The sequence below is a fragment of the Silene latifolia genome, chromosome 10 (assembly GCF_048544455.1).
Source record: "Silene latifolia isolate original U9 population chromosome 10, ASM4854445v1, whole genome shotgun sequence".
Classification (NCBI taxonomy): Eukaryota; Viridiplantae; Streptophyta; class Magnoliopsida; order Caryophyllales; family Caryophyllaceae; genus Silene; species Silene latifolia.
The window spans coordinates 34,108,774-34,133,368 of NC_133535.1; the positions used below are offsets into that span (position 1 = coordinate 34,108,774).

The 24,595-nt window shown below is 37.3% G+C and overlaps 2 protein-coding genes and 1 non-coding gene across 3 annotated transcripts; all 3 read left to right on the top strand.

Annotated features, from left to right (window-relative positions):
* Nucleotides 1-492: 492 nt before the first annotated feature.
* On the top strand, nt 493-14,697 carry LOC141607409 (uncharacterized). Its single transcript, XM_074426760.1, has 2 exons — nt 493-595; nt 13,880-14,697. The coding sequence occupies exons 1-2, from the start codon at nt 493-495 to the stop codon at nt 14,695-14,697; spliced, it is 921 nt and encodes a 306-aa protein (XP_074282861.1).
* LOC141609858 (small nucleolar RNA R71) lies at nt 9,588-9,695 on the top strand. The gene has a single exon (XR_012527763.1). It is a non-coding gene; the product is annotated as a small nucleolar RNA R71 (small nucleolar RNA).
* A 12-nt stretch (nt 14,698-14,709) lies between the features above and the next one.
* On the top strand, nt 14,710-16,209 carry LOC141607410 (uncharacterized). Its single transcript, XM_074426761.1, has one exon. The coding sequence runs from the start codon at nt 14,710-14,712 to the stop codon at nt 16,207-16,209; it is 1,500 nt and encodes a 499-aa protein (XP_074282862.1).
* The last annotated feature ends 8,386 nt before the right edge of the window (nt 16,210-24,595 follow it).

Here is a 24,595-nt window from a genome sequence, read left to right on the forward strand (position 1 = left end):
TTAGAGGACATTCCTGTGCAAATAGGAAAGTTCTTTTTCCCTGTTGACTTCGTTGTGCTAGATATGCCCGAAGATGCTCACATACCTATCATTTTGGGTAGGCCATTTCTGCACACTGCTGGTGGAGTTATAGATGTTGGCTCAGGGACTTTGACCTTCAAAGTAGGGAAACATTCCATTGTCTTTGCCCAGACAGCTAAGAAGAAAGACCCTATGTGGCCAGTCACTTGTAATACGGTTTCTGAAAATAAATCATATTTTGGGCTTTCTGACATGCCTGCCTCTATGCCTATTCCTGTTGTAATACCTCCGCCCCAGATTGGGAGCAAATTAGAGTAAGATTCTTCTGTTTTAGATAGTGCAGGAAGTGGTTTGGGGAAGGAAGACCCGCATGTTGCCCTAGCTGTGAAGGAGCCAATCGTTCAAAGAGGCGGTCTGGGATGTCTTAGCTATGGCACAGATGAGGAGCCTGATGAGGAGCCAGTCAAAGTGATGGAGTCCGATTTGGATTTTGACAAGCCAGATGAAGTTATTAATTGGGGAGACGCTGAAGCTGTTGATCCGTTGAGTTCTGCGGATGTTGAAGTTTATAGGGGTGCAGCTGAGGAGATGAGCACTGTAGAGGCTACTTCTTGTAGCCAGGAGCCGAGCAAGTGGGCCATTCCGTGGCCATTCTTGATCAACTATTAGTTGATTAAGACTTTTTTCAAAAAAACCTTCATTTTATTGCTTTTAGACTTTTTATTGCTTTTGTGTGCGCGAGACTTCGCATTTTAATAAGTTTGCTTAGGATTTTAAATACTTTAGACTGTTGTTTTGGGTTTTGCGTAATTTTGGGCGCATTATTATGTGTATTTGCAGGTTTATAGACCTTATTGGCTCAATTTATTGAGCTAATTCGAAGAAAATCAGAACTTACAGCAGGTTTTCCAGTTGATCGACTGCCTCCTATGGTCGATCGACTGAGCTGCGAATTCCAGGAGCTTCTGTTCATGTTCACTCCGGTCGATCGACTGGGTGATGTGGTCGATCGACCGCCAAGCGCTGCTGTACCTGTTTTCGATCATTCCCCTACTGTGTTTCGTCGATTTGAGGAGTTGAGGGAGTCCTTTCTCCACTTTATTCTCCGACTCATTTCTGTTTTCTTCCGTTTTCTTATTTTACACATAATTTTGCGTTTAATAAATTGTTTTCTCGGATTACGCACGGTACTTTTGTTTGTCTTTTCAGGTACCTATGGTAGCACTGCTGGCTACCGGAACCTCCTAGCTCACGCTAGTTTGGGGAGGTTTCCTTTTGCTGCGCTTAAAGTCTTGTGAGTTTCCGAGTCCTACCTTTATGTCTTATTTAGTTAATTTAACGCAAATTCCCGTTTCCCTTTTATTTCATTATATGATTTTGCACAATGGGGACATTGTGTGATTTGGTTTGGGGAAGGGTTTTGCATTGCATTCATATGTTTTATTGCATTTCTGTTTCACGTTTATTTGAGTTTGCATTGTTTTATTTCATTTCCTATATATATACAGAAAATTCAAAAAATTGAAAAATTTCAAAAATTTCAAAAAATTTCACGTTTATTTTAGCATATAGGTTGAGTCGAAACGGTAGTATCTCAATGATGACATTGCATTTTCATCTGTTTATGCCTAAGCCTTGCTAATTGACATGTTATTAGTAGAATCACATATGCATAGTCTACGAGTTTTCGTTAAATTATTTGCTGAATCTTGAGACTTGACTTAGATTTTTGGCAAACTACATCATTTTCTGAGGTTTAGAGCTTATAACTGGTGTCATTCATGACCAGTTTATCTAGGATTGTGAGTAGTTACTCCTTATGAGACATGTTACATAAATGTGCATAAATATGAACTTAATCTGCTTAATACCTGTATGCATTCGGTTTGTGGTTTGTTGACACATGTGGAAGAGGTCACCCCTTTGTTCTTTTTGCCCATAAGCTCCACACTGCCAGAAATAGCCTTTTTCTCCCGTTAACTACATCCTACACTTAGCCTGCCCTTGTCAAGCTAGTAGTTTATGTTCTTGGGATTGTTACTTTGTTTTTGGTAGATAATGCTCATTTTGAGATGATGTTGGGAAGATGAAAAAGGAAGGAAAGAAAGAAAAAAAATAGAGATGAAAAAAGAAGAAAAAAAAACACGTGCTGTACTGTAGATGGCGGTCGATGGACTGGCCATCTTGGTCGATCGACTGAAGCCCGAGAAAAGAAAAGAATCAAAATCGCATAATTCAAAGTCTTTATTAAATGGCGATTTTTGCTCCCATGCTGTATTTGTTTCTTATGGAGAGTTGACTAATTTTGGAGATTGTGAGATTTGTGCTTGCTATTGGCACCGTTTCGATTGAAATCTTGAGCAAGAAGTTGGAATGATTTATTAATTTGGTTCCCTTAGTTACTAGCTTGGCTATTAACTCTGTTTTTATCCAAATTTATCTTAGCCCCTTCCTGCCCATACCTCACATATCCATATTTACCTCGGCATGTGTCATGGTCATTTGTATGGTTAGAATGCATATGTATGGTTGTAGAGATTATTTTCATATTAGATTGCAGGCATGTTCTTATAGGTCGTAGTTAGGTGAGAGTCATTACAAAATTACTTCTGTCTATCTTTTACATTTATTCACCTGTGCTTGTGTGATATGAGCGACCCGTGAGAGTCCATGATGATGAGTCTCTATAGTTGACAGTTCAGCAGTTTTTAACGACTTCATAACTCGTTTTCATGATTCATATTGCTAATTGATTGTTAGTTGTTGCATTAAATTGGTTTAGGCTATTCAGTTTGCATTTCGCTCTGAGATTGAACTCGTTCCCTTAGGTTTTAGGATCGAGTCTAGTTCTTGCTTGGGGACAAGCAAGGGTTTGGTTTGGGGAAGTTTGATGCGTGTCATTTATATGATGTTTTACACCCTATTTTACACGCATTTCAGAGCTCAATTATGTAGTTTATGCTACTATTTGCCCCATTTCGTCTACTTTCGTATTTTTATGTAATATTGCAGATTTATGCGGAAATGAGTAGAAATCGAGCCGAATCCGTCCCCGAGTACCTTGCATTGCATTTGACGTGAAGTATTTACTCAAGAAACGAACTTGGTGCGCATTTCGAGGCCTGAAAGACAACTTTATGAAAAATTAGAAGCGGATCGACCAGCTATAGTGGTCGATCGACTGCTGTCCATGGTCGATCGACCAGAGCACGACTTCCAGTAGCTCCTGTTTAGCGCTGACCAGTCGATCGACTGCCTTGCATGGTCGATCGAGCGAACCATTGATTCTGACGCAAATTAAAAGGACGAGAAGTTAGAAGCCCATTGTATATTAGGTTTAGGAATAAGTGTTACGTGATATTTCTATATAACGTAACCTTAGTTTTCAGAATAATAATCAAGCTTTTATCATCATGCTTTAATCAAGTTTTTTCATCATAAAATTCATTAGGGTTAATTCATTAGCTTAGAATATTTTTCCGTCAATAAAAGTTTATTTTCCGCATCCGGTTTTGATCTTTCCTTCCTGTTTCATACGGTATTTCTCTGTTCTATTATTCAGTATTCGCTGCTTTATTTCGTTCATAGATTAGAAATTGCTAGAGTAGTATTCCCAAAGCCAATTATCGTTTCATGTTATTTGCTTGTTTAGTTAATTTAATCATGAATTCAATAGCTTTATTCGTAAATCTTATTGTTGTTTTTGTCATAATCATGAGTAGCTAAACCCCATGTGCTAGGATGTAGGGAATCTGTAGTATAGGCGGCATTAGAATAGGAAGACCTAAATCGCGCCACGGTCGATCGACTGGCCTCGTGAGATTTGCTTCGTTTTAATTAATTTAATTTCCATATTTGACGAATCGGGTGCACGCGACTAGTTGAATGTTTAGGAATTGACCGACCCGACAAGATCGAAAGATAAGGGGGGAAAATAGACTGCTTAATTCAGACGAGTAAATTAATAAGATCGGGAGATAAGTTAATTTAGACTTTTAAATCACTTTTCAGGACGAAAGTTAGCATTAGTGATATTAGGGACCTGTAGCGAGATCGAAAGATGCTACCTGTTAAGAAAGGACCGAGAGGGCTTCTTATTTTCCCGTCTCACGTGTTTGTTTTAGACCTACCTAGTATACTGCCGCCGAAACTATAGTGAACCGACCATCTTAGCACCCTTTTAATATTTGATTTCATCTGTTAGCTTAGTTTACTTTTCATTTGTTGCCTTTAGTTATAGATCAACTCAAAACAAACCCCCACTCATTTGTTACTTTAAGACTAAAATCAGACAACTAATAATTGCATCTGCCTCTCTGTGGTTCGACCCTGACTGCCACTAGCTATAGTAGTAGCTTGGAAATATAAATTTATCTTTGGTACTCTACGACGGTATCATCTCTCTCCCTTGTCTCCGAGGTAGATCGAAGACAGGAACCACCAGGGCCACAAACGGACTCTCTGCTCTGCAGTACAGGGAGGAGGAGCCGTCTCCCTCCCCTCGATCACCACCGACGACGGGGTCTTCCCCGCAAAAAAGTCTCGGACGTAAGAACTAGGGACCAACCCAGGCACCGCAGCATCTTTCGGCATCAAGTTCCAGCCGATCAATCTCTTAGCCTCAGCCGAGTCTACCCTCATGGCTGTCTCCGGCCACTCCATCACCTCAGTCCCACACGGCAAACCAGAAATCATGCCGTAATCCTCCAACGTGACCCCCACCTCACCAAAAGGCATGTGAAATATGGAGGTCGTGTCCCAAAACCGGTCCAAGAAAGCTCGGACCAGGCTGAGGTTAGCCCGAAGCTTCCTCCTCGTGATATCCCTCCAAGCCTGCGCCAAGGCACCGAACGTTCCCCGCTCGATGATGGCTCGCTCCTCAGCCGACAGCCTCTCGTAGCACCCCATCGCCGTCGTGTAGCCCGAGAACGATCTGATGTTCCCGGACTCCTATTTGGATTCGAAACAAAAGGTATCTTTAGCTTGAATGAAGAATAAAGGGAATAACAAGAAGAAATGAAAGAAGATGAATGAAGGGTGATGAATTCGGTTTACCAAGCTCTTCACCGTCCTGTAGGACAGGTGACCCTCTGCAACCCAAAGTAGGTGCATGTTGTCCCAAGTCTCATCCCACGCAGGTGCTCCCCTCAGCTGGCGACCACCCCGTCCAACGTTGGCCCGTCTCGGGGGCTCCTCCTCCTCAAGAACCTCCTCCTCAAGGAACTCGTCCTCAGCAGCCGTCACCGCGGCGGTAAAAGCCTGCTCTAACGCCTTCTCAAGCGAACGAAAAGGGTCAATAGCAGTATCCACGTCCATGGGAGCTCTGCCTGATGTAGAAGCCTCATCACCTGCAAAATTAAAGTGAATTTAGGCCGCGTCAAGTGACGACAAGCCTTAATTAGGGGATTTTTCGAGTTTTCGAAGCTCCGAAATCGCTCTATTCTCGCCATCTTTGGCAATTGTCCCACAAACCCGTCTACTCATGTGGTAATTTGGGTCAAGTCAAGCCTAAGTTGAAGCCTAGTCATGGGTTCGAGTCGGAATTTCGACAGCATTTCGTTATAACGGCGATTATGCCCTAGAAAAGTGTCCTGAAAAAGCCGTCACAAATCAAAATTCCGAGATGATAGGAAGTTTACCCATCGTACAAGGACTCCAAATATTAAGTTTCGTCACAAATGGGCAATCCTAAGGCTATTTTCGAAGCGATTTACGGTTTAGCTGTGATACCGTCTCAATTTCACTCAAATGCTCAAAACTCAACGAAAATTCGAAACAAATACATGGTTATGGTCCTTATACTACCAATTAGCCATTTACAAGGTCAATTTTGTAAGGTAAAATCATTTGGGAGAAAAGCTCTAAATTTTCGATAATATTAGGGTTGAAAACCCTGATTTTGTCGGTCCAATTTGATCAATTATGGAAGATTAATGAACAAATAATACACATACCTCGATTAGTCATGGAAAATCCGAGTTTTTGATCAAATTTTGACAAAAAATTTTTGGAATTAGAGAATTATGTTTCGAAATAATGAAACAATACCCCTGTTTCATCGGGTTTTTACCCAGGAAAGCAACGTTCAGAAAAAGACGCAACAGGTGATGCGCCTCTTCCATGGGACGCAGCTCTTGCTGCGCCTCTTCCCCAGTTTCCTTCCATATGAATTTTCGAAGATTCGTTATAAGTTCGTTATTTTGTGGGCCCATCTTTGGTGCGCCTCTTCCTCGATGTCATATCGCATATTTGGTCCGTTTGACATTTGTTCTTCGCCCGAACCCGTATTTCCAAGCCAACTGCAAACTGTCGCCATATTTTTACCAAGACCTTGCTTGTCACAACGAGCGAATATTCTCTAACAGGTGTTTCGATACGCATTTATTATGTTCCCCCAGCGAGAGTACACGGACAGACAATCCCTCTCGAGACATGGAGATCAGTTCCCGATTATGTTCCCCCAGTGAGAGTTCACGACAGACAATCGTCCCTCTCGAGACATGGAGATCAACATCGACCCCAAGCTCTTCCGAAGTTTGTTTGAAGCCGACCCAAGCAGATTTCTCCCAGCAGTTCCAGACTACGTCATGCTGCCTCCTCCCAATATCGCGTTTCGTTTCCCCTGGAGTTTCAAGAAATTTCAGGTATGGTCTCTTCTTATGGCTGGCGCGCCTCCTTACGTAGTCTAATGGACTTTAAACAACCCTCCCCGATAGTCGACAGACTCTAAAATGTTCCCGACGACAGGTCCTTGGCTCAGACCCCATGAGCCGCCTCGCGTCGCCATAGTCGTCCGGTTGTAATCTTCGATTGACCTGATGGCTATACTTTGACTTTCGCCTTGTCCAAGCCTCAGTCAAAGTGGGGGCTCTGTAGATACCTCATTTCTGCACCTCCCACAAGCCACCCGGTGATGATTGGGCCGATTGTTTGGTATACGGAACGATTTGTGACAGTTCATAAGTTTATCGTCAAGTGATCGCTCAAACACTTGTGTCTACCTCTTAATTGTCATCTACGTGCCGATACGGTCGTTTTGACATTAATTAGAGTACATTTGGAGTCCAGGTCAAAAACCGTCTTCATTTTCTAATAGCCGAGTCAGAATGTTCTTGAATGTTCCGGATATTTCTATTCCATATTTTTCAATCTTTTGATCTTTGGTAAAATATCTCTCGTAATATTCACACAAAATATTAAGGAAACGAGATTAATCCGCTATTCCATAATAGAAACGCGGAAATCTTTCTTCCGCAGGAGGAAACCACTGAGGAAAGGACGCAACAAGTGTTGCGCCTCTTCCAAGGGACGCAGTGCCTGCTGCGCCTCTTCCTCGGTCCTTTTCTGCGTATTTTTCGTATCTTTTCGAGATTCACTTCCAAAGTTTCTCCGAAAACCCTACTTCCTCCGTGTGATTAGTATAAATAGAGACCTTTGGTCCTCATATTTCTCACGCGAGTGTCCGCCCTTCTCTTCTCCCTTTGCATTCTAGACCACGTTCTTACTTTTTGGCGTCTACGTGCTTGAACTTTCGACCACGTAAGCTCGGATCCTTCTGAGTACCAGCCTCGTTTTGCATAACCGACCAATTTGACCAACTCCACATCAATCAACTTTAATCAATCTTATTCGTTTTCCTCCTAGAGGGCACTTTTGTCGTACATTCGAGTCGAGCATCACTAAACGTTAACTTAGTTCATCTCGTTTCGTCAAACATGTAAGTCTGAGGGTGTAAATCCTTCTTTTGTTCATTGTTCTTTATTTTTGTAATTAATATTGTAAGATTTATGTCGAACGTATTCTTAAAACCGATTTGTAAAACCTTGTTTCAAACCTTTTTACTGATTATCAGGAGACAACCGTCGAGAAAGGACGCAAAGAATCGCTGCGCCTCTTGAAGGGACGCAGATATCTCTGCGCGCTCTTCGTGAGGGCCGCTGCATTCTTTCCTTTCTTCTTCCTTCATCTTTTGGTAATTCGATTGTTTTGTTTCGTTTTCAATTATTCATTGTTTCTTTTAACATGATAATTTAAGCATGATAATTTTAACCTCTAATTTATTAACAATTCTTCATAATTAATTCCACTTTTAAATCCCGACTTAAATCCCTTATAATCCATATTTGCGGGTTTTCGTCATTTAAATCAATTCGGGTTTTAGAGGTTCGATTTATCCATATTGAATCTCTGGAATTCATCTTTGATATACTTGTATATGTTATTCACCGTCACCATCTTTAATTCATCATTAATAACCTGTATAGTTTAATTAATTTGATTAGTTTGTTAATTTGTAATTAATAATCTTATAAATCTTGTGAATTATTCGTTCTAATCAGTTTCCTTCATCTTTTATCGATTTTATGACCTCATTCACATGTAAATAATATGTTAATCACTTTCATCCGAGTCAATTATTCATAATCAAGCATTAAATTCACCAATGAACATTAACGAGTTGCGGTTCCGGCTTCACAGCCAGAACTCAACCTAGGAAGAGACGCAGCGACTGCTGCGCCTCTTCCAAAGGACGCAGCTCTGCTGCGCCTGTTCCCGGTTGATTTCTGTCCCTGAACTCCCGTTTCTGCCTTGACCTAATTTATTAATTACGTATTTAATTTAACTATTAATCGTATTATCACTTAATCTGTTCGTTTATTCATTTATTCTTTCTTTTCTAAAATCATCCATTTTAAATGTATTTTCGATATAAATCATTAAATCCGATGTAATTATTGTAATTTTCTTTATTGTATTATTATTGTATTTCTTTATTATTGCTTGTATGCTCTCACATGCAATCAACATTAAATTCCTACCTCGACATTAATTGTGTGTTAAATTACTTGTTCACCGACTTAGTTAATTCTCACATGCTAGGATTAATTTATTGGATGTTGCATTGCATGCATATAATCGACAATATATCGAGTATAGACAATTTCCCTAATCATTAGTAGAGGCCGCTATCGAGGCGGGCGGGATTAGGTGTTCGATCAAAAGAGCTTCCTAATACGTACCCTCACCCCTTACTCCAGATCTCTGTGAACATCCGTGTTCATTGGCATCCACGAGAGTCATTCTAGACATAGAATACTAAGGGTAACGAGTGCTTAGTGTTCATGTCATTACTTTGTGTCTTGACATGACACGAGGCATTCGAACGGTTTCCAATTTTCCACAATAAATTGGTGGCGACTCCAAAAATGCAAACAAACAAAAGAAAGAAAAGCTTGCTTCGCTTTTCGCCCCCGTGGGCCCGCGCCCACAAAGACACGACATTGAGTTGTTGAAGGGAATCTCTACCATCTCGTTCCGCCAATTGTTGTTAGTGTAAAGCAATTTGAGCCAACAAGACGGGATTGTTGGAGGATTCTTCTTTACCTTTGAGTGGCACACTTCGGGAATTGACATATTGTGCATCATGGACCGCCATAGATTCGATCGTGGCATGAGCAATATCGGTGTCAATTTGATCAAACGGCCCATTTTTGGCGGAATCAAGAATCCTTCGGGACTCGGCACAACATCAATTGTAGAATGTAATAGCTAGAAACCAATAATCTAGCCCATGATGTGGGCATTGCCTTTGAAACTCTTTGTATCTCTCCCAAGCCTCATATAAGCTCTCAAGAGCTTGTTGACGAAATCCGGTGATTTGGCTACTCAAGGTTTGAGTTTTCTCCAGGGAAAAAACTTTTGGTAGAAAGTAAGAGCCAATGTCTCCCAATTTGTGATTACCAAAGCGGTGCTGTCAAGGCTATTGATCCAAAATTTGGCCTTGTCCTTCAATGAGAAAGGGAAAAGTAATTCCCTTATTTGGGCTTGAGTAACGCCCGTTTGATGGATCATGGAGCAATAATCACATAAATTTTGCACATGCAAATTAGGATCCTCCAAAGGACTTCCCCTAAATTGCTTCCTCTCCACAAGGCTAATAAAAGCCGGCTTGATCTCGAATTCCGGCGCGGTAATTTGAGTAGTTGTGATACCGGCCGGAAGCATTGTTGCGGTGGGCTTTGAGTGATCGGAAAGTTTCACCATGTTTTTAGTAGGAGATGGTGGTGGCGGTGGAGATGATGAACTTGAAACCTCCTCCTATTCAAGAACTTCTAGATCGTCTAAGTAAGACTTTCTAACACTTTCAACTTGTACGGGAGAAGTGGCTTCTTTCACTTCCTTCCAAAAACGTCGTCTTCTCCAAAAGGTTTTCTCGGGGGCGGAATCCGGTGAAAGCAATTCTCCACGATGAGAAGACCTGGGCATAAGATAACAATTTCTAGGAAAATGATAAGTAACGGTCTCAAGGAACATGTGTTCCTCAAGACAAAAGAAAACAAGATAAAAATCGACAAATCAAAACGCAATAAAACCGCTTCCCCAGCAACGGCGCCAAAATTTGATAGGCTTATCCTGTACCTATGCAAAGATAGTTACCCTAGACACAAATTAATGTAGCAATAGGCGTCAAACACAAAGAAACGGGAATTGCTTTGTGAAATGCTATGGAAAGATTTTTATCAAGGTCGATTTCGTTTTGTTCGTTTGTTGTTGGTTTGATTGCTAACAATTATAAAAATGTAAACTATATGATAAAAGGGAGTCTAGGGGAGTCGGGTCACACATGCAAAGGTAAATATACGATTATGATAAACTTGATAATAAAAACATTGTCAACTGTTTAGGCTTAGAGACACCCACCTTACGGCATTACTGCCAACCATAGACCGGGTCCTTAGAGAAACTCTCGTCCATGACTAGAACGTCCTACCATACATGCTTAGTCTAATTCAATTCCGTGCCTCTCCACTTTAGAACGAATGAACAAACTTAATCTACGATTACGGCCAATAACGAAAGATTAAACGTGGCGATACAAACATGTGATAGAAATAATTTAGACAATATTATATCATCCTAATTTAGCATTTTATATACTTGATTTTGCATGGCTTCCCTAGCCCCTAGACTAGGAAATTTAGCTACTCATAATATAATGTAAACTATGATCATTGTTGTAAGAAATGCAAAACATGATTATATGAATTATATAAACTAAATAATATAACATGTAATGAAAATATAATGCTAATGTAATATAATAAACGTGCTAATGGTAAACTATGCGCTAACTATATAGAAATGTAAAATTTTAAACTAGAAATAGAAATACCGTAATGGAAATGAACTTGTAGAGAAGAACAAATAACCAAGTAAACTTTAATTGGAAATGTTTGTATTATGACTTGAATGTAGAACAAAATGTTGAAAGATTAAACTAAGGAAAGCTTAACAATTGTAAACTAAATATGAAAACTAATGAGAGAAATATTGCTTAAGGCTATAATAGAAAGTTGAGACGTAAGAATAAGATGCCCTCAGCTATGAAGTGCCTCTCCTTTATATAGGGCAGACAAAAGAAACGTAAGCCCAATACGAATAGCCAACCCCGATCGGGGTTGCCAGCGCCGATCGGGGGCGTGGTTATCCGGATTAATTCCCTTAATTCCTTGCTTAAATGCTTGAGGAATCTCTTTATGCTTTAATACTCCTTAATCACCCGATAATGCTCTATATTCTTAGCATCCAAAGCTCCTTAGCATCCAATGCTTTCACCTTTAAGTTGGACTTTTATTTTGGGCTTGACTTTGCATATCATTTGTAATTTCTCACTTCAATATATAAAATCTTCATGCGAAACCCATGCAACTTCATATACTTAGTCCAATACTTGGTCTTGTTTAGCCTTTGCACTCTAGCTTGCAACTTTGATGGATTTTAGCTCCTAAAAGCTTAAATTCCTACAAAACATGTGGAAACAAGCAATTGCAACTAGAATAACAAATATTAGCTCAAAACACTATGATAAGTGCTAAATGACATGTAAAATGGAGCTAAAAAAGGGGGTAAAACAATAAAAATTATGCACTTATCAGAAAACAAAGCAAGGCAAGTAAAGAGGTTTGTAAACAAATGATTAAAGGCAATAGGGTGTCATGGGTTCATATGGGATTCATGGGAATTGATCATACAAACATGTTCTCAACTAGGTGCAAGCACTTATTGTTGTGATGGGATTGAGTTAGTGTATATCTTACAATCCATAAGAAGGTTTGGGTCCCGGAGCCGAGTCGTCTAGACTGTACAACACCTACAAGTCGACTTAATCCTTCCCATTCAACTTTATGCATGGTATAATGAGGCTCGAATTGGTTTATAAGCTTATAAGCCTCATTGAAGAGATAGGTGATGGATCAAAAAATGCAAGGAATCATAGGCTCACATTTCATCAAACATAACATGTGGATAAGTTGAAATCACAACAAGCAAGCAAATTGATTATGAAAACATATTAGATTAAGCATGAATCAATCCCCATGTTTGTTTCCTCTAATTCCCCATTAACCTTAGTTAAAGGACTACTCACTCATTATTAAGTTCAACATGTTAATAAGGTTGTCAATCATACTAACAAAGCAAAACATGATGAATAAATGAAAATAATTAAACAAAGGTAAAGAGAAATTCTACCTATGTAGATGATTCCAAATAATAAAGCAAAGAATAATAAAAGTACTTGATGATTTATGGAAGATTGTCAATCCTCCAAATAAACCCAAATAATCTTTTAATTACTCAAAATAAAAGAAGAACAATAAAGAAATTAAGGAAAGATTAAGATGTGATTAATATTGAGAAACTGTGTTACAACTAAATTACGACTAAATTATTATGATTAAGAATTGATTAAGGGAGCATAAGAGTTGATTAAGAGGTGGTGTCAATCTAGGTAGTACAAAGGGGTATTTATATTAAAGATTAGGTGCAAGGATTAGGGTTACTAAGGGCTTAAATGACTATTAAGACCCTAAGAAAAGTTGAGGAAATGCTACTCCCGAGGGAAATGAGTGGATCCTCCTTGCTAGTCCTGCCTCGATCCGCTCGTCTCGTGCTGTTCTGACTTGTGATCCGCTCGGATCCTGGAGGAGATGCTCGGATCCTGGCACTTCAAGCCGCTTGTCTTAGGAACAAGCCGCTCGGATTCTTGTAGTGTGGCACGCTCGGATCGTTCTCGGATTCCTGGACAGAGTGCTTCTCTTCTTTAGCTCCTCAACAATCCGCAAGGATCGCGTTGGGGATGCAAGGATCTTTTCATCACTGCCCATTTCACTTTATTATCTACTTAGGCCTCTAGTGTCGGTCTTTTCTTTGATGCTTGGTCATTAAGTGCGATCCATTTAGTTCCATTTTGCCTCATAAATGCAAGGTTAGTAATCATTTCCTACCAAGGAGACAAAATCTCAAAGAATATACAAAATGGGAAACTAAATATAGTAAATGACCCAATTATGTGCTATAAAGCATGGAAACGAGGTTAATTCAGGGAATAAATGTGCTCAAATATGAGTCACATCAATACATACAAGTAATAATAAGTATGCACAATTAGGATTATACATCCAGTTGTACCATAAGAAATGTACAGCTAAGGTATAAGAATCCGAGCTTATATGTACTTTTTCCGAGCTAATTCAAAGTTCATGTTTTTAATGTGTAAATGGATTGATTCAATACTTTCTAATAAAGTTCGGATACTTTATCATAAAGCTCAGATTCTATATCGTAGAACATATACAACTGATTCTATAGTCCATAAATTGATAAGTATGTTCATCATAGGATTGTAAATTTGTAATAATACTTAATTACTTATACGGTCATACTCTATCTAACATTTTGTTTTATTGAATTTTCCTATATTTAATAGTTTATTTTAATTTCAATGCATTTTAGATTTTAGATTCTTAACAATAAGTACATGAATCTAACTTGGGTACTGAAAATCCAATTAATGAAGAGCCCCCGTTTAAAGTTCCCCGTGTTGAAGTGTCAGATCAGTTATATTTAGAGCGTGACCCAGGAAAAAGAAAGCCAATTTGGGAGTACCAAACATCAAAAGAGCAAAATGAAATCCGTAAAACTTTTCTTCAAAAAGGTCCATACACATGGCATACAGCAAAATATCCTTCTGACCGAAAGGGTAGAAACTTTTGCTCATCTTGGTTCAAACAATTTCCTGATTGGTTAGAGTATTCACCGACTACTGATGCTGCATATTGTCTCCCATGTTTTCTGTATGCCAAACCAAGTAATCGTCAAAGGGAAAATGCTTTCACAATTGAGGGATTTCGCTCATGGAAGAAAGTAAATGGGAAAGATTGTGCCTTTTTAAGTCATATTGGGCGAGATCATAACTCGGCTCACAAAGATGCAGTAAAAAAGTGTAATGATCTCTTGAGAATGGAACAACATATTGACACTCTGATTGATAATATAACACCTGAAATTATTGAAAGGAATCGATTGAAGTTAAAAGTATCAATAGTTGCAGTCAGATGGTTGACTTTCCAGCACTGTGCATTCCGGGGGCATGATAAAAGTCTAGGCTCACATAATAGAGGTAATTTTCTTGAATTTATTCGAGCTATAGCCTCTTTTAGTAAAGATGTTGAAAAAGTTGTCTTAGAAAATGCTCCAGGAAATGCATCATACACATCACATCAGATCCAGCAAGAGATATTATCAATATATAGTGATAGAATTCGAGATGTTATACGTAATGAGATTGGTGATCAGAAGTATTGTATAATTGTTGATGAAACAAAAGACGTCTAAAAAAGGGAGCAAATGACAGTGGTATTGAGGTTTGTTGACAAAAATGGTTATATCCAGGAGCGTCTTTTTGACTTGATTCATGTCAATGAAACAAATGCATTATATCTAAAGGGTGCAATTGAAAAATGTCTCCTTGCACATAAGTTGAACATTGAAAATATTCGAGGCCAAGGATATGATGGAGCTAGTAATATGCGTGGAGAATGGTCAGGTCTACAAGCTTTGTTTTTGAAAGAATGTCCATATGCTTATTATGTTCATTGCTTTGCTCACAGACTACAACTAGCTTTAATAGCAGCATCCCGTGATGTGATCTCTGTTTATCAGTTTTTCTCTAAGCTAACATTTATTGTTAATATCATCATTTCGTCTGCTAAGAGGCATGATCAATTACAAGCAGCCCATTTAGCTGAGATAGAGAGATTGCTAGAACTTGAGGAGTTAGAAACTGGGAAAGGACAGAATCAAATAGGCACTATTAAACGAGCAGGAGATACCCGATGGGGTTCACACTTGGGATCACTTAATAGCTTGTTAAATATGTATACTGCTTCATGTTCAGTGTTACAGACCGTAATTAAGGAAGGAAAAGGTGCAAAAAGAGGAGAAGCCGATAAGGCTTATGATGACATGACTTCCTTTGAGTTTGTTCTTGTCTTGCACATTATGATTCAGATTTTGGGGATAACAAATGATCTTTGTCAAGCATTGCAAAGAAAATCACAAGATATATTAAATGCTATGCACCTAGTGTCTAATACAAAGATCTTGATACAAAAGCTAAGAGATGATGGGTGGGAAAATTTGTTACAACAAGTGTTATTATTTTGCAACAACCATGAGATCGAAGTGCCAAACATGGAGGATCATTATATTTATGGGAGAGGAAGATTCAGACAACCAAAAGATCGTGTCACCAACTTACATTATTTTCGATTCGATGTCTTCAATGCTGCGATAGACTCTCAACTACATGAGCTAGATTTTAGATTCAATGATGAAATGATTGAATTGCTTTCTCTGAGTTCGTCTCTTGACCAAGAAGAAAAATTTCAAAATTTCAAGGTTGATGGCATTTACAAGCTTGTTTCAAAATTTTATCCAGCGGATTTTACCGAGCAAGAGAAGTTGAATCTTAAAAGTCAGTTAGACCTCTTCTTGCTTGAAATGATGGAGCACCCTCAATTAGATAGGTTAAAATCTATATCTGATCTTTGTCGATGGCTTGCGGAAACTGAAAAGGGGGAGATTTATTATCTTATCGATCGACTAGTTCGATTAGTCTTAACTCTACCGGTGTCAACTGCAACTGCAGAGCGTGCTTTTTCAGCCATGAAATTGATAAAGACTGCACTTCGTAATCGCATGGAGGATGATTATTTAACAGATTCATTAATCGTGTACGTTGAGAAAGGGATTGCCAAGGAGTTTGACATTGATTCGATAATTGATGAATTCGCTTCTAAGAAGAATCGCCGATCATTGTTAAAGATTTCGAAATCCAACAAGTGATTTGTAGGATGTTATTTATATTTTACAGGTAATTTTAGCGGATCAACTTTATTATAATGCATTATTTTAAAAAAATTGACCTTATTTGTAATCTATGTTCAAATAGGTTTTGAAATACAAACTTGTTATTTACGTGTGATCGCGATCCGCCCCCCCTGAGTTAAAATCCTGGCTCCGCCACTGCTAGTATAGATCCCCATTGCTAATTGGAGTCAAATTAGTTACCGATTGGTTGGAACATGAAAATGACTTTAGCAAATTTTTTGGTTAATAGAGTTAACTAGTTTTAATCCCGTGCAAATTGCACGGGACTACATTAACATTGTGATCATCAAAAGTTTATATATTTCAGATTTTATCATACAAAATTTGAATATTTTGGTTATTAATATTTTGAACTAAAATTTTATCCCAATAAATTTGAACAAAATTTATAAATAAATATAAATTTAACAGAATCTAATTATCAAATTGTTAATATAGTAACAAAAGAAATTATGTACAAATTTCATGCACTACGTTAATTATTCAACGAAATATAAATAATTTATTTATACGCAACAAAATCGTTTTGTGGATAATAAAAAGCTATATCAATTTAACATACTTGTGTTAATTTGTTTAACCGGATGTGTATAATTAAACACGCCGTAAATAAATTTAATTAAACAAAAAAAAGTGGGTTACATTTAGACCTGGCAAATAGATCGGGTCGTGTCGGGTTCGTGTTCGTGTCACATGTAAACGGGTCACAGACCCTCCAACCCAAACCCGACCCAATTAAATTTCGTGTCGTGTTCATGTCGACCCACTTACATAAATGGGTCATCAAGCCTCAACCCTGACCCATTAATTTCGTGTCGGGTTCGGGTCGTGTTTTCGTGTCTTGTCCATATTTGGAAAGTTTAAGTATATCTATGTGATGAAAGATCAAGAAAAATTAGGATTAATTTAGTAAACAGATCTTTCGTGTCGGGTTCGTGTTTAGAGAGCTCAACCCAAACCCAACCCAATTAAATATCGTGTCGTGTTCGTGTCGACCCACTTACATAAATGGGTCATTAAGCCTCAACCCAAATCCGTTAATTTCGTGTCGGGTTCGTGTCGTGTTTTCGTGTCGTGTCATTGTTTGCCAACTCTAATTACATTTGTCTGAATTGGTTCAATATTAAGTTCATTGACTCAAAACTCTATTCTATCCGTACAAATTCAACGCATCTCATCATTCTATTATATTGACCTAACACGCATCTCATCATTATATACATACTCACTCCAATGATATTGATTGGTAATACATTTTATTTTATTTACAATCAATTCAATTGGAAGCATTTTTTTTTTAAATATTCCACAATGTTATCCGAATAAGATAAGGATATTCAATGACTGTAATTTATACTGAGACGGTCACATTTTGTAAAAAAAAAACAACTCATTTAATGAATGTTATTTATACGGAGTAACTTTTTTACAAAACTATAACGTCTCACATTATAACACCGTCTTATTCTATAATCTATCCAAATATTAACATTGTTGATAACTAATTTACTATAATATTATTTATTATTAAAATTTGGTATGAATGATAGTGGAAATTTGATTGGGACCATGCCATCTAATTCATTGAGTTTATAAAAATGAAGGGAAAAAAACAAAGAACGTGGGTGACATGATGATGTCACTACACTATGACATCATGGAATTACTTTTCAAAGTGAGAAAATCGCTCCTTGCATTTGTGACGTGGATCAACGACAATTGTCTATTTGCTCTTGCTTTAATAGAAGTAAGATTAGCAAATGTTTCAAACTACTTTGTCTATACTGTTCACGTCATCACTTTATAATTTTTTTTTTCGGTTTTTATATAAACCGCTAAAAAACTTAGCGGCTTCACTTAGTCTTTTTTTTTTTATAAATATATATAAACAGTGGCGGCTATGACCAGGTGTGGGCTGAGCGTGCGAACTGGGCCTCCAAATTTTTGGGCCTCGTGTTCGTATAAATTATGAAAACATTAGTCATATACATAATAATCTCTATGTATATTAAAAGAAGTGTGATAGTGCAGTGGTGAAACTATCTTTAATAATAGTTCGAAAAACTATCTTTAATAATATAAACAAATAAATACTGATTCAAAGCAAAACCCATCGGAATCGACCAGATTCGATTGCTCTGTACTTGTTAAATGATACTCCCTCATATTTAAATGTTGTTCCCCTTTCCATTTCGATGCTAGTTGGATTGTTGATTTTCCTTTCTTTTTTTGGTAACTTTTGCATGATTCAAATTTAATTCCATGTAAGATAGAGTATTTTGTGTGATCTAAATTTATTTCCTTAATTTTGGTAAAAAAAAAAGGAGCGGGGGATTCAACGCTCATACCCCCTCCATTCAACTCCACTTTGCAACTTTCTATTTTGCGCACTATTTACAAGCGGACATTCAATTTCAATTTTCTCTCGATATATAAGTGAAAATATATTGATGTGAGATCTTATTTGATTCGTCTTTAAGAGTACATTAAAAATATCTAACTTTTATAATTTTTGCAAATACGCAACTAATGATATTTATCGTGTAAAAGCTGTGTTGACAAACGTAATAAAAGAAACTTGTAAAGTGGAGTTGAATTGAGGAAGTATCGAGAACTCCAAAGACACCATCTAATTGCAATGGTACATGAATAGAAATTGGAATCAATTAAGGCAACTTGTGAGAAGCTTCACTGTTTTTTGGTACGATGGGATGCTTCATTGTGGCATGCGTATCGCGTCCCTACACTTTTTTTTTTTGAAATTGTCATCTCATTAATAATCAACTAAGCGTAGGTTACAATGAAGATAACAAATAGACAAAGGAAAATCAAGATTGCTAACGTAAAAAATACATTCAAAATAACTATCTAAATATCGGTAATGGCGCCGCTCTCCAAAATCATAAATTTCTTGAATCTATGAATAATCGATGTCTTTGCATCCTTCTTGATGGAGGGAAACAGTGTAGCCGTCTTGATGTATTCATCCACGAAACAAATCAGATAATCTCCCCGTCGATTAAAACTTATTATATTGATAACAATCCCACGAAAAAATGGAAAAACCCCGAAAGAAGGGACGGAACAACAGATCTCACCAAAAGGGAGACTATTATTGAAAATAAGATAGATCTGCATAATATTAGTTGTTTAAGAAAGTTTTTGTGGGCCTTACCATCGATGGATGATCGATGGAAGCCCCCAAATAATAATGGAGGCTAGGTTTTTAGAGAGGGAGCCGCGTCCCTACACTTTTAAAGGTGGGGTAAGTCTGGGTTCTTTCAATCACATATTACGCGTTATTGTCCTTGCCTCCTTGACTCTTTGAGTAGACTTGGTAAATTGATCAATTAAATTGGATTTGAAGTGGCTCAGTATTGACTAATGTTATATCTTAATGAAACTAATGTATCAGTGTATCACCATGCCTACATATTAATTTTATATTGGTTATGGTATGACTTTGAGTTAACTACTTAAATCGTGATCATCATTTTTATTAATTTAGGGAAGAAGCAAATTTTCTCTTCTATCGGTTTTTATTTTTTATTTATTTATTTTTTTCGGTGTAGACTTTCTGATTTAATGCGGATTCGAGCTGGGTAATATTACTAGAGCTGTCAAGATCTCTAGTTAAGTTAGAACAACTCATTGTCAACTAATCTAATTAAGTGCTCATGAGTATTATGGCTTCACAAAAACTCCGGAGAGACGTATCTCAATAGCGTTATTGAGAGACCTCTTACATGATGGGGTGGGGGCTTACTGAATTTCTTTTTTCCCTATTATGTCTCTCACTAAATTAGGGGGAGACGGTTTCTCATGAGACCTACTGGACTCACAAAATTAAATTTAGAATGAGCATTGATTTCGTAATAACATAACGTAAGTCTTGACGACTGAGTCCACTAATTAATAATAATAATAATAGTAATAGGTAGGGCAAAGGTAAAGGAGGTGCATAAAGGAACTTGACGACGACTTTGACATCCTTTAGCAACGACTTCACGTAGACCACAAGCACATAGTCCTATATAAAGGACGCTTGACTCAGAAACATAAAACACACATCATAAATCATATTAAATTAAACAAAAAATAAAACAAGACTAAAATGAAGTCCACTAGTTCAAAAACCCTTATCCCTGCATCCATCATTTGGGTTGTTATCCTGGCCATTATGGCCTCTCTGTTGATGACATCAAGCGTAGTTTCCGCTGCTGCCAAGCCTCGCCGCCTTCTTCAATTCGGAGGAATTGCTGAAGATATTAGCAAACTAAGCAAAGATTTAACAAAAGGTACGGGCTATTGGGACAATTCTAATGCAGCTTTCAAAAAACCTTACGAAAAACGTCAAAAATTTGTAGATTGTGCTAAAGATGGACTGCCTTCACTGATTAATAATAATAATAATAATAATAATAATAAGCCGCCTTCTTGTGAGAATATTGGTAACTACTATCACGTTGATCCTGCAGCCGGGTTTCCTTAATTACTTAGCTCCGTCAGTGTGATATTATGTGTGTTTCTGTTTGAACTAGTCTCCAAATATATTATTGGAGACTAGTTGTCGTCGCTTTTTATTGAGATTAAGAAGAGTTGTGATATTAATGAGTTCTTTGTGGGTCTTTTCATCATCTTGATGATTACCCTGATATTTGGAGGTTGTGCTAAGTTTTCTTGCTAAGTTATCCATATATCCATTATTGGAATGTAATTTTATGTTTAATATAAGTAATTCTTATTATGTTTAAAATATTATTCTCTCTTTTAATTGAACCGTTTTGTATCCATTTATGCTGAGTTTTATCTCTCAATATGAGAGTTTTAGATATGTTATTATAACGATATAATAAATATACGGAAGATCGGGACGCCTACATATATAGTCCTTTATATGGTGATGTAGTTGACATCAGAACGTTGATGCAAGGTTGTTAGGTCAGACAAAGTTCGTCTTGCTCAATATTTCGTTAGATCCAAAGATTCTCTCACAAAAGGCTATGTGAATAACCGAAGTTTGTTTTTGTTTTTTACCAGGCATGCCCAAACGACCCGACTTGCTAGCCAATATAGGTCATACAATGCCCTTGAGCCCGGTTTTTTTTTTTTACAAAATAGGGTTTAAAGAACAAAGAAATTATCGAAATGGGCCTACTCTGAAAGATATTACCCAAAATGGGTTTACATAGGATAGGTATGCACGAAGCTGTGCCGCGGAATAAGTCGCTTTGGGACTCAACGACTTTGGGATCAAAACGCTCTCCCCCTCAGCGACCTAAATGACTTGTAAAGAAGTAGGGGGGATAAAAATGAACTTTGGACTAAGTCGCTCAGGTGCTGAGCGACTATAAAAGCTTCCAAAAAAAAAAAAAAAAAAATCTAAATGTTTTAGATGGGAAGAATCGAACACACAATCTCATGCTTTAAATAATGCGTACTCTAACCAGCAGGCATTGTTAACTCTTGTTAATTAAACCTGAAATTAATATATACTTCGGAATAGGCAATAAAAATCATGCAACCTGTATTAAGTAAGGTTTAATTAAACTAAGCACTTATAATAGACATAAAAATGCGGTGTTTTGGTGGTTAGAGTAAAAGATTTACTAACGACGGGTCAACGGGTCGGGTTGTTTTGGGTCAAGCGGATCGGGTCATTTCGAGTCGAGTCATTTTCGGGTCAATGATAAGAAGGAAAAAGGCATTTGAAGTCTTTTAGGGCCAATTAAAGTTATGTTTTGTCGGGTCATTTTCCGGTTAGGTTGTTTCAGGTCGGGTCATTTTGAGTCGGGTTAATACAGGTCTATGAAAGCTCGGGTCATTTTCAGGTTGGGTCGCGTTAATTCGGGTTTTGGGTGTCATTCGGGTGCGGTTGTTCGGGTCAATTTCTGTAACACCCCTCATACAAAGGTGCCTTACCAGGACCACCCTAACATGAAAGAATGTTACCATTTTGGTTGCCCAAGGTTAGTATATATAAAAAACGTTTGTCCTAACACATTTATTAGAAGTACTGTAAAGTATAAATGTTTACAACAAACCAAATCCAAATCCAACAAAGTGAATCCAACAGTTGACGACTACAAAATCATAACTAAGACTCGTAACTGTGATACTACAACTGGTGAAGACGACTCCCCATGACCGCCCAAGCTCACCAAATGCAATACCTGTCAAGCCTGCTCACCATACCCGAATGGATCACATCAGATTCCACAAACAACAACAACGGGGTCAGTACCGTTCAATCAAGATAAGACAATATTTCGTTAGATCCAAAGATTCTCTCACGAAAGGCTATGTGAATAACCGAAGATGTAACAAAACGTGTATATATATATATATATATATATATATATATATATATATATATATATATATATATATATATATATATATATATATATATATATATATATATATATATATATATATATATATATATATATATATATATATAGGAGTTCTAATGAGTCTAACATGTGTCATTGAGTCCATAAGTGAAAGAAAAGTAGATCTATATACTAACATATTCATATATGTTTTATGTTAATTTAATCATAAAATTAATTGGTGATCTTATGCATGCAAACTATAATCAATATAAAGAAGAAATAACCATCCTTACATTGGTTTTCGGATCAAAGGGCACAAGAGAGTTCTCCTACTCTCTTGTTCTTGAGCTTTCCTTAATGGATGAACAAGGATTCAAGATGAGAATCCCTCCCAAGGATTTATACCCAAGATAAATTCTTAATAAAACTAATATTATTGTTACTAGAATAATATTAATTTTGTATGAAAATTGACCCAAAAATTTGGTTTCTCTATCAAAACCGGTTGGGAGAGAGGAAGAATAGAGGGAATTTTTATCTTTCTAAAACTCTTGTTTTTAGATGGATAGATGAATGAATGTTCACTAGTGAGTATATTAGTGAATATTAGGCAAAAATAAAAAGAAAAACCACAATGGTTTTCTTCCCAAAACCGGGTGGGAGAGGAGGAACAAGGGAGCCAATGCATGCTCATGGTTGCCTTCACAAGAACAAGTAGGCATGCAAGTCTAGTATTAGGTAAACATGATTATGTTTACCACTAATACAATTAACCTAATATTTTCCTAATCCTCTCCAATATTTCGGTCAAGAGGATAAAATGGACTCCATTCTATCTTTGTCAAAATGTCAATTTGTCATATGTCACATGTCACATAAATTTATTATGTATTTTTAACATATTAAAAATCAACGTATTAATAAAAATACGTCATATACAAAAATCGACCTAGTAATTCATAATTACTTGTACCAAAATATTTTACCAATTATAAATCACAATAACCTGTATTTATAATAATTCATTCATTTTCAATTGTTTCCTTAAACAATAATTTCATCTGAGTAATGAAACAATTCGATTACTTAGACCGTATCTTATTTAATCAGATTACAATGAGATACGTAAATTTCTACTTCCAAAATCGTCCGTCAATTATCAAGTAATTTAATTAATTCGTAACGTTATACGATCAATTAAATGATCAATTAAGAGTAATATCCTTTAGGTATGACCTAGGGGATCAACTGATCACCACCGTCGCACGACAGTAATGTCAAACTCTAGTCAGCCAATCATTACCGATATGTGTGGACCAGTTGACAGTAAAAATACTTCCCAATTGTATTCTTTTAAAATGAGATTTAAACATGTGATCATCATGATCAACAGTTGTGATCGCATTATTGTCGGAGGAAACATATTCCAACAATCTCCCACTTGTCCTCGACAAGTGTGCGTCACCAATTCTCTTGTCCTATTACTATCTCCCACTCAATGCAAGGTGTCTTTCAGGTCGTACTTGCAAGTGATCATATCGAGAGTGGTTTCCTCGATCTGGAGAATAACTGATTGACCGGATTTATCCACCATGGATTCATTCCGAGCGTTGCCACGCATTTCCAGTTCATTACTCCTCGAGTGGCCCTGAGATATTGTTATAACCCTGACTAGGGTGGACAATTCTTATCACACTCATTCCCTTTGACTAGCCACAGCCATCATAACCCAAAATGTGCCCATTTGACCCCATTTACGAAGGTCGTAGTAACACAAATCAAAGTTAATCTGAAACTGTGCCATCTTAGGTGAATAGTCTTTAGTCAAAAGAATCGACTCATTAGAATACTATAGTAGCTCTCGCCACGACCAAGCTATATAAATTTGCCAAAACTCTATAAGCGGTCATTAGGCCCGACAGAAAGTTCCTAACAGTCTGCCTATGTGATCGATTAGTCATCTCACATGACTCTATGGCACTTGAACTTGCCATCAATCGCAT

Excerpts from the sequence above, each read along its gene's own strand:
- LOC141607410 (XM_074426761.1), top strand. The coding sequence starts at position 14,710 with ATGACAGTGGTATTGAGGTTTGTTGACAAAAATGGTTATATCCAGGAG.
- LOC141607409 (XM_074426760.1), top strand. The coding sequence starts at position 493 with ATGGAGTCCGATTTGGATTTTGACAAGCCAGATGAAGTTATTAATTGG. Across the intron at positions 596-13,879 it reads GGATGTTGAAGTTTATAGGG|AGCCCCCGTTTAAAGTTCCC; the intron begins GTGCAGCTGAGG and ends CAATTAATGAAG.